Below are 15,218 nucleotides of genomic sequence, written 5' to 3'. Positions count from 1 at the left end.
GAATCTAGGATAAAATGTATAAATACTTTTCTTTTCCTTTGGTAATGTCTGTATACTTTTGGAGTATTTTGCTGTTTTGTAGCACATAACTCGATCCTGATTCCGATCAGTTGAAAATTGTGATTAGGCCCAGTATCTGATCACGTGATCATAATCTAGATATCCCTAATAATGTAACCATCATCAAACATGCAAACGATTTGGGCTGTCGGGATCCACCGGAGTGGAAATGAAACCTCAGAGCAACTGTTAAAGAACATTAAACCCACAAATGCTCCTAAGATATGACGATGAACTTTTGTTCCATCGTTGCATCAAATTTCCGCTTTTATAAGGCCCTCAGAGAACTTTAAAAACGAAAATGACCCCTGACAGGAAAAAGATTCTCCATGCCTGTCACATTTAAAGCAGAAGCAGGTCTGTTTGTCTTATCGCTGTTACATCATCACTATAGCGTTACAAAACAGGAACAAGAAGGCTTGTGTCCCTCCTGTGTGCTGTGTTGACACTGACAGGCGCTCAGTGTGCTGTTATTCCTACTTGTGTCGCGTCAGCTTTCCTGCACGCAGACATGCTCTTTATGCTAATGCATGCTTACCGGCAATGCCAAATGCATTATTCATATGTGTGGAGGGCGTGTGTGCAATCAGCATGTCTCTATGTGGTGGGGGATGGACCGGATTGAACACTCGTGTAAACTGTGAGGTCCCTCCAAAAATTAAAAAATTAAAAAAAACCTAGGAAAACATCCCACGGCTGGGTAGTTTGTTGAATGTGTGCATTTGCGTTGGGGTGTGTCTGTGGGTAAATAATTGTGCGGATGAAAAACAGTTCGCTCAATAATGACTTGCCAACCTACAATGTCGAGTCAGATGTGGCACATTAAGCATTGTTCTAATTTAAAAAAAGACAGGAATGGATGAACATAATGAGACAGACAAAAAGTAGTGAATATTAAAGGAGGATCAGAGGAGGAAAATGAAGTGCGCAAAAACAAAGGAATCCAAAATTATTCATCTCATTCTCTTTGATTTAATTTGCACACGCTCTTCTTGCTGGGTTAAATTAATGCAGATTTTTTTTTTTTTTTTATTTGACATCCTCTTGCCAAGCATAAAAATTGTACTTTTTTACTACAACGGTCACTACTGTTCATTTTGTGAGAAAAGTTGAATTGTTTTCATTTCAAAACTAATAATTATATAAATAAATTATTTTCAAATTATTCTTTACAAGTAAATGGTCGATGAGTACATTAGTAAACTAATCTGCAAAGAGTAAAAAAGCAGCCCTTTTTGGTTCTACATTTTTAACTCTAACTAAATTTTTAAGAAACTAATAGTGAGGAGGGGCAAAGTCGACCAAGTCAGGTCAGTCAATATTAAAAATAAGTTGAAAAAAAATATCCTCCTCCAAGCTCTGCTGTAACCATGTTTGCGCCACAATTTTCCTGCAGTCACAATGGCAGCAAGGTAGAAAAAATCCACAAAAAAGCAGGAAGGGGTACAGAAATTGTTTAACACTTACTATTGAGAAGATGTAATTCCGAGCATTTTGGACAATTTTAAATGAAAAAAGATATCCATTTGATTAATTTATAATAATGGAAAGGGAGGAGGAACCTGTGCATGTGTGAATGCTTCTTTTTGCTTCCTTGAAGCGTGAATGCTGCTGATGTGGGGCCAACTATAACACATGCAACCTTACTCGTTCACGTGTGTGTGATTTAAGTCTCTCTTATGACCCTTTTCCACATCATGTATCACACACTCTACCTGCATTGTGACACTGATACGAGCCAACATCTCTCTTTCCTTTCATTTGAATCTCCATTCTGGTCTATCCTTCTCTGGTACCTGCCTGCTTGGTAATTTATTGAAAGGAGGCGTGATCTGATTTCGTAAGGACACGATAAGAAATGCACAAGTGTTTGAGTGAGGGGGATGGAGAGTTAAGAGTGATGGAATAAAAAATAAGAAGCATAGGATGGGTGGATGTCTTTGAAGCACCCTCTGGTCCTGTTGCAGTGTGGGTGGAGAAGCAGCAGATGGGGAAAATCGAGTGGACACTGTGTTTGTATATTTATATGCTTGGGGGAGGTAGCTGCTTGAAAAGAGTCCCTTGTAATGACTAGAATTGCCCTCATCCATACGAATCAAATCTAGCGGAGGGAACTGATTCATAGTTTTTTTTTTTCTTTCTCAAAGATATAGACCCCCTGTGAAATTATCAGCAAGGATTTTTGCATGGAAAAAAAGACTTAAAACAGAGTGCTGCACCATCCATGTCTGATTTATTAAACTTTGGAGCTACGTTTGTTGATGTGTCTGCTAGAAAATTGCATCACTAATAACTCTTATCAAACAAAATAAAGGCATATGACATTATGAAAACCAGTGACTATAACACAATTTTGCACTAAGCTCTTTCATATTCCATTTGTTTGCTTATAATTTTGACAGAAAAATGTACTGTTCTTACCATGGAATTTAACAGTATTACCTTAGATTTGCCAACACCCTTTTAAAATCCCGCGTATCATCATCACGTCAAATCCCCATATTTCACAGGACGTATAGATCGTTGAAAAAAAAAAAAGCTTAGAATCACTGCATTTGAAGCCAAGCGATTGGATTTATGGATGAGGTCATTTCTAGTCGTTACAAGGGACTCTTCAAGTAGATACCTCCCAATGAGATGCCTTCACGTATCCCCATTTGATAACTGCTTTCATAGGGATACATGCCATCTGATGAATACATATTTTTTGATCACATGATCATTTTTTTGATTTGCTATGTTTCTGCCATACAAACCGATTAATATCAACTGTGTTGTAAAATTTCTTGCGTGTGTTAAGATGGGGGCTAAAAAGTTCCTTAGAGGACTGAAAAATTGTAAAAACAATGGCTGAAACAAGTTACAAAAACAATGTGGCTGACAATGCAAATATCTCTTAGTGCCTAATCTTGTGCAAAAACAAACAGTAAATATAAGAGACTATTTCACTTAATAGCACAAATTTGACAGCTAGGCTTATTTTATTTGATACAGAATTGCTTTTTCCTTATTTTAGCCTCAAAACTAGCTAGCAGTTGGTATGAGATCAGAAAATTATATTTCTGACCCGTATGTACGTTTATTATTATACAATGGCAACAATCCGACGATATGTCGAAGGCACTATAAAATGTAGTTAACTTTGGAGATTAGTTTAAATGATTTAAATTTAAAAAATGAACTCGATTCCCTCTCAATACCTCGTTCACTGTTGCTTGCGATTGTCAGTTAATCAAGCGTATTCTCTTCTTTTGCCGCGTCCGTGTTTGTCCAGCCTCTGTCAAGCCGTCGTGCTCAGTTTGCATGATGAGTAAAACCAAAGCCGTTTCAGCACCCATGCGCGTCATGTGCATGTTCTCATCACATACTGCATAATGCAAAAGTCAGCTCCGTTCTGTAAGTTGCGTGCTAACGGCGGTCCCCAAACAAAAGTCATTTTCAGTGGAAGTCTCACTTCACAAGAATAGGTTGTTGGTTTTGCAAGCAGTGCAAATGCTCTTTTGGCACTTTTGAAAGCTTTATTGCTTCATTTGCAAGCCTGTCGCCAAATGCTGTGTGAGAATCACCTATAGCGATAATGCTCTATTTCAAGTGCTGATATTGGCATTTTCTTGGAAGCTGGAAGCTGTTCTTCTTTTTTCACCTTTTGGTCTCTTCTTTTTTTGAAGAAGCTGCGGGCATTGTGTTTTACAGATGTATAATGCGACCAAGACAAGCAGTTTAGCATGTATACACAGGGATGTGTCTTATTTTCAAAATTAAACTTCTTTCAGATTTATTTCTTTTTGTAGCCTCCTGAGACGCAGCTTTTTCATCAGATGTCCACTACCGTGGACATCTGCTTTTCGGTCTTTATCTTTTGACTCATTCAAGCTAGCCTACTAAGTGTGTTCTGTAGAGGCTTCCATGTTTGGTTGGGTTGCAGTTAACTTTGCCTTCTTTCTGAGACAAAATGGACCCAACAGTGGACACAAATGAATGGGCTGGGTCTCGGGAGGATAAAGTTTTTTTTTGTTTTTAAAGTTTGGATTTTGTTTTTTAAATCCTTTGCGTTAATTTTCCATTTTTTTTTGCAATGCTTTTTTGTATTTTAGCTATTAGTTTTAGTGTTAGTCTTTGTTTTGCATTTATATGTTGCGGAATGCGACATTAAAACAAAGGGCAATCGGTATAGTGTATTAAAAGGACAATGAAAAGTGCCACCCCCCATGTAATATCATTTAATGATAACTAGACCGACGATTGTATTTAAAACATACTGCTGGTCATCAAGAATACATTTATTTGCAAGTTTTTGAAATTTATAATCATTCGATTTTTTTCCTTTTTAATAAAAAACAAACTTGTTCCTTGAAAGTAAACTACAATTTCCAAAGTGCTTTTAGACCTTACTTCAGTATCAATATACAGCAATAGGAAAATAATAAACACTGTAAATCTAAAATGAACCTGACACAGACAAAAACTAATGATTATTTTAATGATCAATTATTCTGTTGATTATGAAACATTGTTGTCATTTCCAACTATTTATTTCAAAAGGGACACTATTTCAAATTGACTGGGTGGAATTAATTACTAATGATTCAATTACTACTTTGGTTCAAAGCAAAGATGATTAGTCTGCTTCCATTGAATTCTACAGAAATTGAGGAAAATTACTGTTTAGCAGAGATGGAAAATCCAGGTCCAGAAAGTAAAAACCCTGCCAAAGTTTGGCTTTGGCCACACGTGCTTGTAATTAACTTGTAGTCAAATGAGCTCGTTAACACGCCTGTTAAGTGAAAGCACATGTGGCTAAAGCCAAACTGTGGCAGGGTTTTACTTTCTGGACTTGATTTTCCCATCTCTGCTGTTGGCGAGCTCATATTGCGCGGGTCTGTACAATTTTAAATTAAAAAAGCTGTGTAAATGAGCAATCTTTCTGAAATTAATCATCGGATAAAATTTTACAGTTGTTAGGTTTAGTCCCTTTTCTAATCAGAAGATGCCAAATGTAGTTGTTTTTATTTCAATAACAAGTTATTTTGTTAGTTTCCATTAACTATAACAACCTTGTATCAGACTGATAAGGAAGCTTTTTTTTTCCTCCCTGCTGTGCTGCTCAGTACCGAATCCATGAACCAAAAATTGGATACGTTCACAGTACATAACGGATGCCAAGAAAGCATTTGTTTCCTGCCATCAGTTCTACGTGTAGATAGAACATGCACCCAAATGATGCATTCCTCATAAGAGACCTGTGACTAAATGAAATATAGCCTGGAGACCTTTAATGGGGCCTCAGCGCGAGCTAAGGTGGGGGTGTTTAGGTGCGAGCAGCTGCAGCAATCCCCAAAGAGAAAACCCTCCTCCCCCTACCTCCTCTCCCCTCTGTTCTCCTCATCCACCTTTCCGACGTAACACCACCCCTTTCCCTGTTCTCCGTCAGCACTCCACTTCTCATTATGGCCGCCTGACACAGCAGGTTCATTACTTTTGTGCAGCTCCTGCTGTCCTCCTAGCACAGCTAGAGTGGTCGGTCCGTACGCGGAAGAGAAGTGCAGTGTATGGACGTCTGTGTTTTTGGGATAATTAGACTTCAGCTTTTGTAGAGGCAATGAAAGGCTGCTAGTTCCACTCTTGTGCCAATCGCTCCACACACTCACATCAACTTTATTGCTGCCAAACTTGCCTTTTTTTCGCTGCTTTTTCATCCATGCGGTGCCTGGCGACACAGCCTGTGAGAGGAATTTTAAGCGGGGTACACATATAACAAAAATAAGGCTGAATTAGAACAGTGTACCCATTTCAAATCAGTCAGCGAAGGCCTGATTGCTGAATGTCTCTAAAATGTTATCCTGTGACGTAATAAACTGTATTACGCGGGTGACAATTGTTAACGTTACAATGTCGGCAAACTGGCTCCTCCCAGCTGCGATCCCTTCTCAAGGTTTCTTATTTTTCCCCAGATCATGTTTTTGAATTTTTCCTTGCCCTTTTGCGAGCTTTGGTCAGAGCATGCTGTTGTGAATTTGTGATGTTTACTGTGATTTATTTTTCACTTGTGAAGCCCTTTGAAACCCTCTGGTGAGTAAGGGCTGTATAAATAAACTTGTCTTGACGTGACGTGGGCTAAGTCGTGGACTCCATGATTGGGATGTATAATGGGACGAGACCTTAAGGTTCAGCATGGATGAAAAAGCAGCGAAAAAAAGGCAAGTTTGGCAGTTTTCTTTGAAAAAAACTTAGTTCAGGCGTGTCCAAACCCAGTCCTCGAGGGAGTGCCCATCCGGCATGTTTTGGTGGTTTCTGTCCTCCTACCCCACCAGATTCAAATGATCAGCTCATCAGCAAGCTCAGCGGAAGCCTGACAACAAACCTGATCATTTGAATCAGCTGAAACATCAAAAACATGCAGGATAGGTGGCCCTCGAGGCCCGGGTTTGGACATGCCTGACTTAATTACTTGACTAATTTCGTGCATTAAATAGTAAATTGGTTAATTTACTTGCTTTTAAAAGTAACCTGGTTACTGTTGGAATTTGTAAATATGGTTTTACCTTGTTACCATCTAATTCATGCGTGTTCGTTTAATCTCCCTTAAAGGAGCGATTTATGTACAATATAACGAATAAAATAATTCATAAACATTAAAGAAATATAAAGTACAAATAAAGTATAAATACTATTAAGAAGGCACTCACTCTTGATTGTAATTTGAGCCGAGCTTTATCTCTCAAGTCCAATCAGTTCAAAGACAGAATTCTGGGCTTTCTTCTACGACAGAAAGCTCCAACTTGTGAACAAGTTGGGCAGAAAGAAGCGCCACTAGACAGTTTCGCCCAAGGTTATATAGTTTACAATCAATGAGAACACTCCATTCCGGGGTCCTCTGGGGGGAAAACATGATGTTTTGACGCAACCTGGTTTAGTCTAATTTCCTCATCCAAGGATGGTTCCAGGTCGGCCTGACTGACCCCCTTGCCCAGCCAAGTCCCTGAAAAACAGCAATCCCCCAAAGCCCCCAACCCCTTCTCCATTCTATCAACATCCACTTTCCGCCAATCCTCCGAAGAATGAACTTCTTCGGCCAAAGACCTTTTTTCCTGGCCCATGCTACACCATTTCGATGCCGTACCGAGGCCAACAATTAATTTGTTCTCCCTCCTTTGCCAAACTAACCTCCCCAATTGTTGATGTGAAAATAACAGCAGTCCTGTATCCATAACTTCAGTGACACAAATATAGCAAGCTGTTCCAGAACACTTTTTCCCTCCATTACCTTACCAATTATTTAGTTTAATAAGTAACAACTCAAGTTGGTTTGCCAATTACTGTATGTTCCACACTATAAGGCGCACCGGATTATAAGGCGCACCCTCAATTAATGACATATTTTAAAACTTTTTTCCATGTATCGGCGCACCGGATTATAAGGTGCACCCTCAATTCATGACATATTTCAAAACGTTTTCAATCACAATATAGTAATACTCAAAGTATTAACAATAATAACTCTAAACTCTCAATAGCATAATAACAATGTCAATATGACCAACCTTGTTCAACTGTAAACAAACAAAAGAAACAGGTAAAGCTTACTTCATCAGTTCATTCTCCATCTACAAATCTCAATATTGATCCATATATAAGGCGCACCTGATTATAAGGCGCACCATCCGCTTTTTTAAAAAATTAAGGCTTTTAGGTGCACCTTATAGTGCGGAAAATACAGTACTTGATTTGGAAAAAAAAAAGAACAATTTACATTACAAGTTACTTAACATTCAGCAGATAGCAACATTGCTCCTAAAAAAAACCAGCTCGCAAAACAGATATATATTTTTAAAAAAAATGTGGGCCAGTGTTGCAATTTTGATGTTAAGTTTGTTCCTCGTTTTTTGTTATTGCGCACTGACTTGCAATTAGCAAATGTAATGATCTAAAAAAAACAACAACACGTCTATGGAGCTGCAATGATTAATCAATTAATCTAAACTAATTAGAAAATGAATCAATAATCATTTTTGATCATTTACTCGTTTTGAGAATACTGTAGTTTACTGTAGTTTACCCCCCCACTCGAAGTGCTGACTATAAATAAGATTATACTCTTTAAAAATTGTATAGTATACCTAAACCTATATCCTTTTAACATTAACAAAAGAAAAAAAAGCAATATAAATCAACTTCCAACAACTGTTAATTATTTTTGACAGCGTTTATAAGGCTTACAGGTTAGTCCAAAACAGAAAAAAATAACCATGTGCATCAAAGTGCCTGAAATAATTCTTATTTTCTTGCAGTTACACTTCCTGCTCTTTCAGTTCAAACCATATATAATGTAAAGATATATATTTTTTTGTGCAACATATCCCTTTCACTCTTTTGCCCATTCAAAGCATGTGTGGGCCGACTGACATTCAAATGCTGGTGAGAGAGGCGGGATGCGTGACGCAAATGGCTCTTATGTGCCCGCTTATGAATACTTTGTCAGCTCGAGTGGCGGAGCGTCTGGTCGGAAATCCTTTGATTGACAAACGCGCCGATGCAAGACGTTGCCGCGGCGACGGCAGCGGGGGGAAAAACGTCTTCCAGCAGAGTGGATAAGTAGACTGTTGAAAAGAAGAAGGTCGTGAACTCGGTGAATGAGAGTAACATAGACCGGCGGAACACCTATAAAATCTAATAAAGCCCAATATAGATCAAATAAATTAGTACTGCAGCTACTACTAAGGGTTGTGGCACAGCAACAAAAGAAATAAAATGATGCATGTCTATTTTTGTCGTTATAAGCGCTGAAACCTTAAATGTGGATAATGATGATGAATGTGTGTGTTATGTCTCTCGTACGCTATCGACTGCATGCTTGGAACCACGGATGACCTCATACCTGGTTTGTCCGATGAAATATCATAAATGGCCTTGAGCTCCAGACTAAGGGCTGCTTTATGTTTATTTTGTGTTTTTCACTTTGGAATAACTGCACCAAAAGCTGTCACCTTCTCTCCAAGCCTTTTGCTGATGATTTGTAACCCAATTCCAGCTTTGGAAAGGTGGACAATCCTGGCCCTGACATCTTTTGACAGCTCTTTAGTCTTGCCCATGGCGGTGAAGAGATTGGAGTTGGAAAGAATTATTCTTAGAGGAGAAGCTCTTGGTTTATACACATAAATCAAAAGTTGAGGGCAGAAATTGGTACTCGGTTGCTTGTGCATAGCTGCATGATAAATGTAGGTGTTAAATTCCTATTTCGTTCAGTTTCGGTTTTATACATTTTTCACTGGTATTTTAATTATCTTATTTTGTTGTTTGTAAGACAAATGTATTTTCCTGCAATGGAAATTAATACTGAAGCCATCCACAGTATGCAGCAACTTGTAAAGAGTCATTTATGGAACTTAAAAATAGGTTTCGAGTGATATATTCTTCAAAATAGTCATTTTTTGCTTTGCACATTTTGGTATTTTTTCAGTTCAGCTTTATGATATGAATGACATGGAATGACTTATATAATACAGCTGTGTATTTTCCAGATGGAATAGTTTGAATTTCTTGAGCTTCTAAAGAGTTTGAGAGTATTTCAATTTGGAGGTGTTTCAACCTATTGATTCGTACTGTAATTTACCTAACAGTAGAAAGGCACATACTCTAATGTAAAGTAAGGCCTCACAGATGTTGTTGTTGTTGAATAAAATAAACATGTTTTTTCTCAATTAAAAATAAAAAATAAAATAAAAATCAATTCACATTATCGATGAATCGATCGATGTATTTTTTTAAAAAGTTACTAACAACTCAATTAATGACAGATACTTTCAACCTTCTTCAGCCTTACACTTGAAAATAAATGAACAAATAAATTATAAATATCTAGAAATAAATGCCTACTCATGAAAAAAAAACTGTAAAAAATGCATCTTCAGGATTAAATGTTATGTTATTTGTGACATTAAAACAAATTATGTACTTGCTATGAATGTTAGTTTATGTTGAAACTGATTTCAGTGTGCAATACATCATTTTACTCACATGATTTTTTTAAAAAAATAAATCAAGCATAAAATCATTGTTTTGGGGGGGTTTATTACTGAAGTAAAGTCAGTTTGACAATTCAGGGTGATGAATCCTGAGGTGGGACCACATGTTGGAGGTGTTATTATTATTTTTTGTTACTGTTGCTCCCATGCTGATTTCACCATTGCATGTTTTGCACACAGGCTTCCTGATGTAGGTGTGTTGACCAAATGAAATAGTGCCAAACTGCACTTTTAAACTTAGGTGCATCCAAGGGTTGAAGGGTTTGAAAAAAAAAAAAGACAGGAGTGTTAAATGTGTGGCCCGCATGCCACATTTGCGGCTGTCCGCACTTTTTCTTTACACAAACAAAACAATGATCCTCAATCGGAATGTATCAATCATTTAACAATAGAGAAACTATTCTCTTAGCACTATTTGAAACAAAAAACATCCCGTTGAATCAGCCTCAAAGGCAGCGCATTAATTTCTTCAGATCGGCCGGTTGGATTACAAAAACAGGCAGATACCGATATACGAAAAAATGTCCAAATATCGGCCCTGATAATCGTTTCGGCTGATAATCGGTCCATCTCGAGCTTCAACATTATTTTGTGTTTAAAACAAATGGCAAAAAGGAAACAATCAAATGTAAAAAAAGCCCTGATAAGTAGAATCTGGCACTGCTTTGCCGTTTAGTGTAAATCAACATGTTAACATGAGGGGAGGCGTGCGGGTACGGGGGGGGGGGGGGGGGGGTGTCAGGCATGATGAATAAGGGCTCGAGTTTCTGCGTCTTTGCCTCATAAATGATTTAAATCCTCCAAGTATTAAATGCGCAATATGTTATCAGGGTCCCTCCATCCGAGTCTGCGGTTGCCCCCTCGCCCGCTCTCTGCCCCCCCCCTCGCCGGGCTGGCTCAGCATGGATAAAGATCACAAGCTGTGAATCTTAAACACACATCCCAGCAGAACAAAGGCCAACAGTGCGCCTTTGACCCCACAGAGCGTGTCTTCATCACAGCAGCGCACGCCCGTGTCACTTTTGTCCCGTCATCCTATGGCGGCTTTAATGTTTGGCTGGTCGTCCGAGGTGCGCAGCGACGCACAAACGGGGGCTGTCCAATGAGCTCTTATTACACGCCAGTCATGGCGCAGGGGTTTTCCCGAAAGGACCTTGAAGCGGTGCATGATGGGATATCGGTTAGAGCCCCGAGGTCTGCGTCGACACCTCCCTCTCGTTAACATTTGCGTCTTCTTTATACCCCCCGTGATGGCCATTCCTCCATCTTTCCATTTTATCTCCCTCCTCCCTTTGATTTTATTACCCGAGCGCACTGAAGCGGCCATTAGTCTTCCAGAGGAGTCGTCTTATTTCCTGTGTGAGTTAGCACGCTGTTGTGAGGCAGAAATGTGATGATACACCTTGGATCTGATACTATTGGCCTAATGAGCCGGAGCACGGCTTGCTCCTTGCTTCGTGGGACTCGTTTTTGAAGAATGTTGGACAAACGCAACCGGATTTGATGTTTTCCACAACAAATTTAGTTTACTGTCTTGAAGTTAAAAGGATACTTTACTTGTTTGGCCATTAAACAGTAAAAAGTTAATATTTCGATTGTAATTACTTTGATAACTTCATTGTTTTTTATGTACAATTAAAGCCTTTAACCCCTATTTTTCACTAGCCCGGGCTTATCATCACCCAACTTGGGCTGACTTTGAAAGAGTCATAACATCGTCAAAATTATATATTTTCTTTTAACCCTTCAAAACTTTCAGTGGCATCAGCTCTATCCATACATATCCATACAGCTCACCTGGTTTCTCGGTTTGGTCATGTGATGTCTCATCCAAAACGTCTGATTTTGGAGGTCATATTAATCCTTGCCTTTCCATTTAAAACACACTTGTTTAAAAGGTCTATGTCATTTTTAAACTTGAAACCAGTTTCTTTTTGCTGTTTGGTTTTTACACTTTGCCTCTGCAGCATAACGTTCATTATCACTATTTGTCTTTGTCTCAGGTTGTGCTAGCAGAATGTGCAACTCTCCTTTGGGATACTTGATTTTGAAAAAGCATACAATTACGCACAAGCGCACGCACACCAGTTTGACAGTTTTCCTCCTTACCCTCTCAATTTATTTCCTCTTCCCTCTCTCTTCTGGCAGTGTTGCCTTTTTTTTTTTTTTTTTTTACTAACCTCTATTTGTCCTTCAGCACAATTTTAAACACGAACACACTTGCAGACACACATCGTCTCAAAGGCACACATTTGTTTAATCGTGTTTGCGGTCTGGAAATAGCCTCTTCCCTCCTCGGTGGTCATAATTAGCAGAGTCGATGCTTTGAAACGCTCCGACCGGAATATGATCATTCCATAAAATATAAGAACATGAGCACCACGGAGTGACATTTGAATGAGAATCACACATTTTTCTTCTGTCTTCCAGTGATCTGCTGTCTTCAGAGTATGTGGAGAAGCATTTGTCAGCGAAAGGGAAGATGGTCGTCACTGCTGTAAGATACTGCAAATCATTCATTTTCTTCAACACTTCAGATTTGTGTTGCTGTCATAAACCCTGCAGCCCTGTTGTAGCACATTTTTGCTAATTTCATGCAGTGATGATCCTGCTTATTCTTTTCCCTCACTGGGCCCTTTAAATGTTTATTGACAATATTCAGAATCAAACAGCCTCTCCTCAAATTGGACTCCGGTGGAAGTGGAGTACCGTGTGGTGCAAAACTTTGACTAATATGAGATTAAAAGTGATAACCTCCAACAATCTGAACGTCTGCGAGAGAGAACCCACTGAAGCTTGTGTTGCATCACATTGTGTAAGTGGTACTTTCAAGACAGATTAGGAGACATTCTGCTAAACTGCAAATTTGGACAATATTGAAGGAACCTTTGTCATATGTTGTTTGTTTACAAATCAATTCTCATATGTAACGAATTTAAATATTACAGAGCGTATGAGTTTCTTCACTCTTTGATATTATTATTGATATTATTATTATATTACTCTATGATATTATTGGGTACACTCGATCCTGCCAAGATTGAAATCAGTGCACTTCCTGGTCCTGTGGTGCACTGCTAGCACAAACCGAAACATAAAATGACAATTTCACTACCCCTCCACTATTACTTGTCTGCGCTCGACCTCCTAAAAACGGTATGATACTACGACACTGATGTTATTATTATTTTTTTGGGAAAAGGCGCATTTCTTACAAATAAAAAAAAAAAAGACACTGTTTCCCTTTGTTATTCTGTCTTGCGAAGCTGACAGAAGTTGTATGGTGATTGTTTGCACATCTATAGATTTAGCAGAAATCAGTTTTAATTGAATCGTGTAATTTTGAATCAAAAATAGTTTTGAATATATATATATATATATATATATATATATATATATATATATATATATAGTGTTACCATAAAATTTGAAATAGCGCAGTGACCTATGAAATGCACATATTTTATAAAGGTTAACATTATTTGGCACAGTGAAAGTATAAGACAAGTTGGCTCCATTTTCTTAAGTGTGTCACAACCCTTGATAAGAGCCAGCGTGTATATTATTAGCCCTTGCCCCACCTAAATGGAACTGGGCCATAATCAATTGGATTTAATTAGTCCCATGTTTACCCTGCAGCAAGACGTCAGAGCAATGACAAGGGCATATTTGACGTTTTGTTATCGCTATGTCTCCTGGAAACTACTACTGTATACTTCACATTTCATATGTATTGCCTCATATCATTAAATATGGTCGAAAATGGAGGAATATTCAGTTGAGTCAAAAAACAAATGCAGGGCATTAGAAACGCAGTCAATGGCAACTCTTTGGGATTGTGACGCTGGACACAAGGATTTAATGTCCTGGCATGTCCAGCAAGCTTTTAACAGCGTAAACCAGGCGGGCGTCCCGAGGTGCGGTGCGTCGCTATGCGCTGCATCACGGCGGTAATTGATCCTGATAAAAGCTGAGTTTCCTAAGGGAGTCCGGCTTCCTGCCTTCCTAATGGCTGCAATGAAGCAACGAGGAACCAAGAAGAGATTGCCCCGCTGAGCACTTAGACCATGTACACTTACGTCTTTGCAAAATGAATGTGTTGACTTGCAGGGAGCGAGATAAGGAGCGCGCGTACATATTGTACGAGTTGTAAGTAAACGAGTAAGTTGCGAGGGAAAATTCTGATGGCGCTTGGGCTGTCACTGTTGAATCTTTTCGATCAGCCATTATTCCATCGAATAATCGAGTAATTATCACCTCTTTTATTCACTTTTTTTTCAAATCTGCAAATGAACATGAGCTGGAGTGGATATGAGTTGGTACTCATTATCTTCTATACACATAGTTTATTATTTTTTTGTTTTGTTTTGTTTTTTTTTAGAAAATTTGGCTATTCTAACTAAGGTTAGGCGATAGGGCAAAAAAATAAAATCTAGATCTTCTTTAAAAATTCTGGATGATTGCGATCGTAATCATTTTATTAATGTAATTAATAAATCCTACAAACATTTTTTTCAAGGATTGATTCAGATTTTCTTGTGTTCATATCCGTAAGTTATAGATTTGTAACACGCTAAGTGTGTTTCAAATCTCCCACATTGTGAATGGTCAATGAACGACTCGCCAGAGTAACTTTGAATGTGGTTGAAGTAGTTGTTTTATCTTTTCCCCGCGACGCAGCTCTACTACTTACCATAAATACCCGAAGTTGCGCAGCGTCCGTGTTTCACCGAGTGTACAGTAGTTACCAAAAGATCACAATTAATAAATGAGTCAAATGGAAAATTTTCCATTATTCTCTAACTGGTGCACTCTTAATAGAATCAGCTAGAGACATCATAACCTTTAGATGATCCTCTCTGTTTTAGTAATTTTCCTTTGTGTGAACACTGATGGACTCAGACGGTGGTTCAGTCTGCTTGCTTCTTTTATTGAAAATGCCGTAACAACCCCAGCTAACACAAGCTGCTTTTAGCTGCAACTTGCACTTACTGTTAACAGTCAAATGACATCTGCCTTATAGCTCATAGCATTATGGTAATTATTGTAAGTAAGAATAAGGCAGATATAAACATGCAAATCTGCACGTCAAAACTGCTTTTTGTGGTGGACAGATCTTCCTCGAGTGGTGTTGAA

General features: G+C 38.5%; 1 protein-coding gene across 7 annotated transcripts in view; it reads left to right on the top strand.

Annotated features, from left to right (window-relative positions):
* The window catches only part of LOC148426525 (disintegrin and metalloproteinase domain-containing protein 22-like), a 65,060-nt gene that overhangs the window by 10,762 nt on the left and 39,080 nt on the right, over window positions 1-15,218 (top strand). For 6 of the 7 annotated variants that reach the window (XM_088409561.1, XM_088409559.1, XM_088409560.1 and 3 more), the window contains exon 4: window positions 12,513-12,579. In XM_088409561.1, the coding sequence (XP_088265687.1) occupies window positions 12,513-12,579 (67 nt within the window). Of the gene's footprint in view, window positions 1-11,250; window positions 11,442-12,512; window positions 12,580-15,218 lie in introns of those variants that run through there. The other variant, XM_088409562.1, reaches the window with a different exon arrangement.

The sequence above is a fragment of the Hippichthys cyanospilos genome, chromosome 3 (genome assembly GCF_059441005.1).
Source record: "Hippichthys cyanospilos isolate Australia breed blue-spotted pipefish chromosome 3, RoL_Hcya_1.0, whole genome shotgun sequence".
Classification (NCBI taxonomy): Eukaryota; Metazoa; Chordata; class Actinopteri; order Syngnathiformes; family Syngnathidae; genus Hippichthys; species Hippichthys cyanospilos.
The sequence above is the reverse complement of the archived record's forward strand: the minus strand, read 5'-3'. Positions and strand labels throughout refer to the sequence as shown.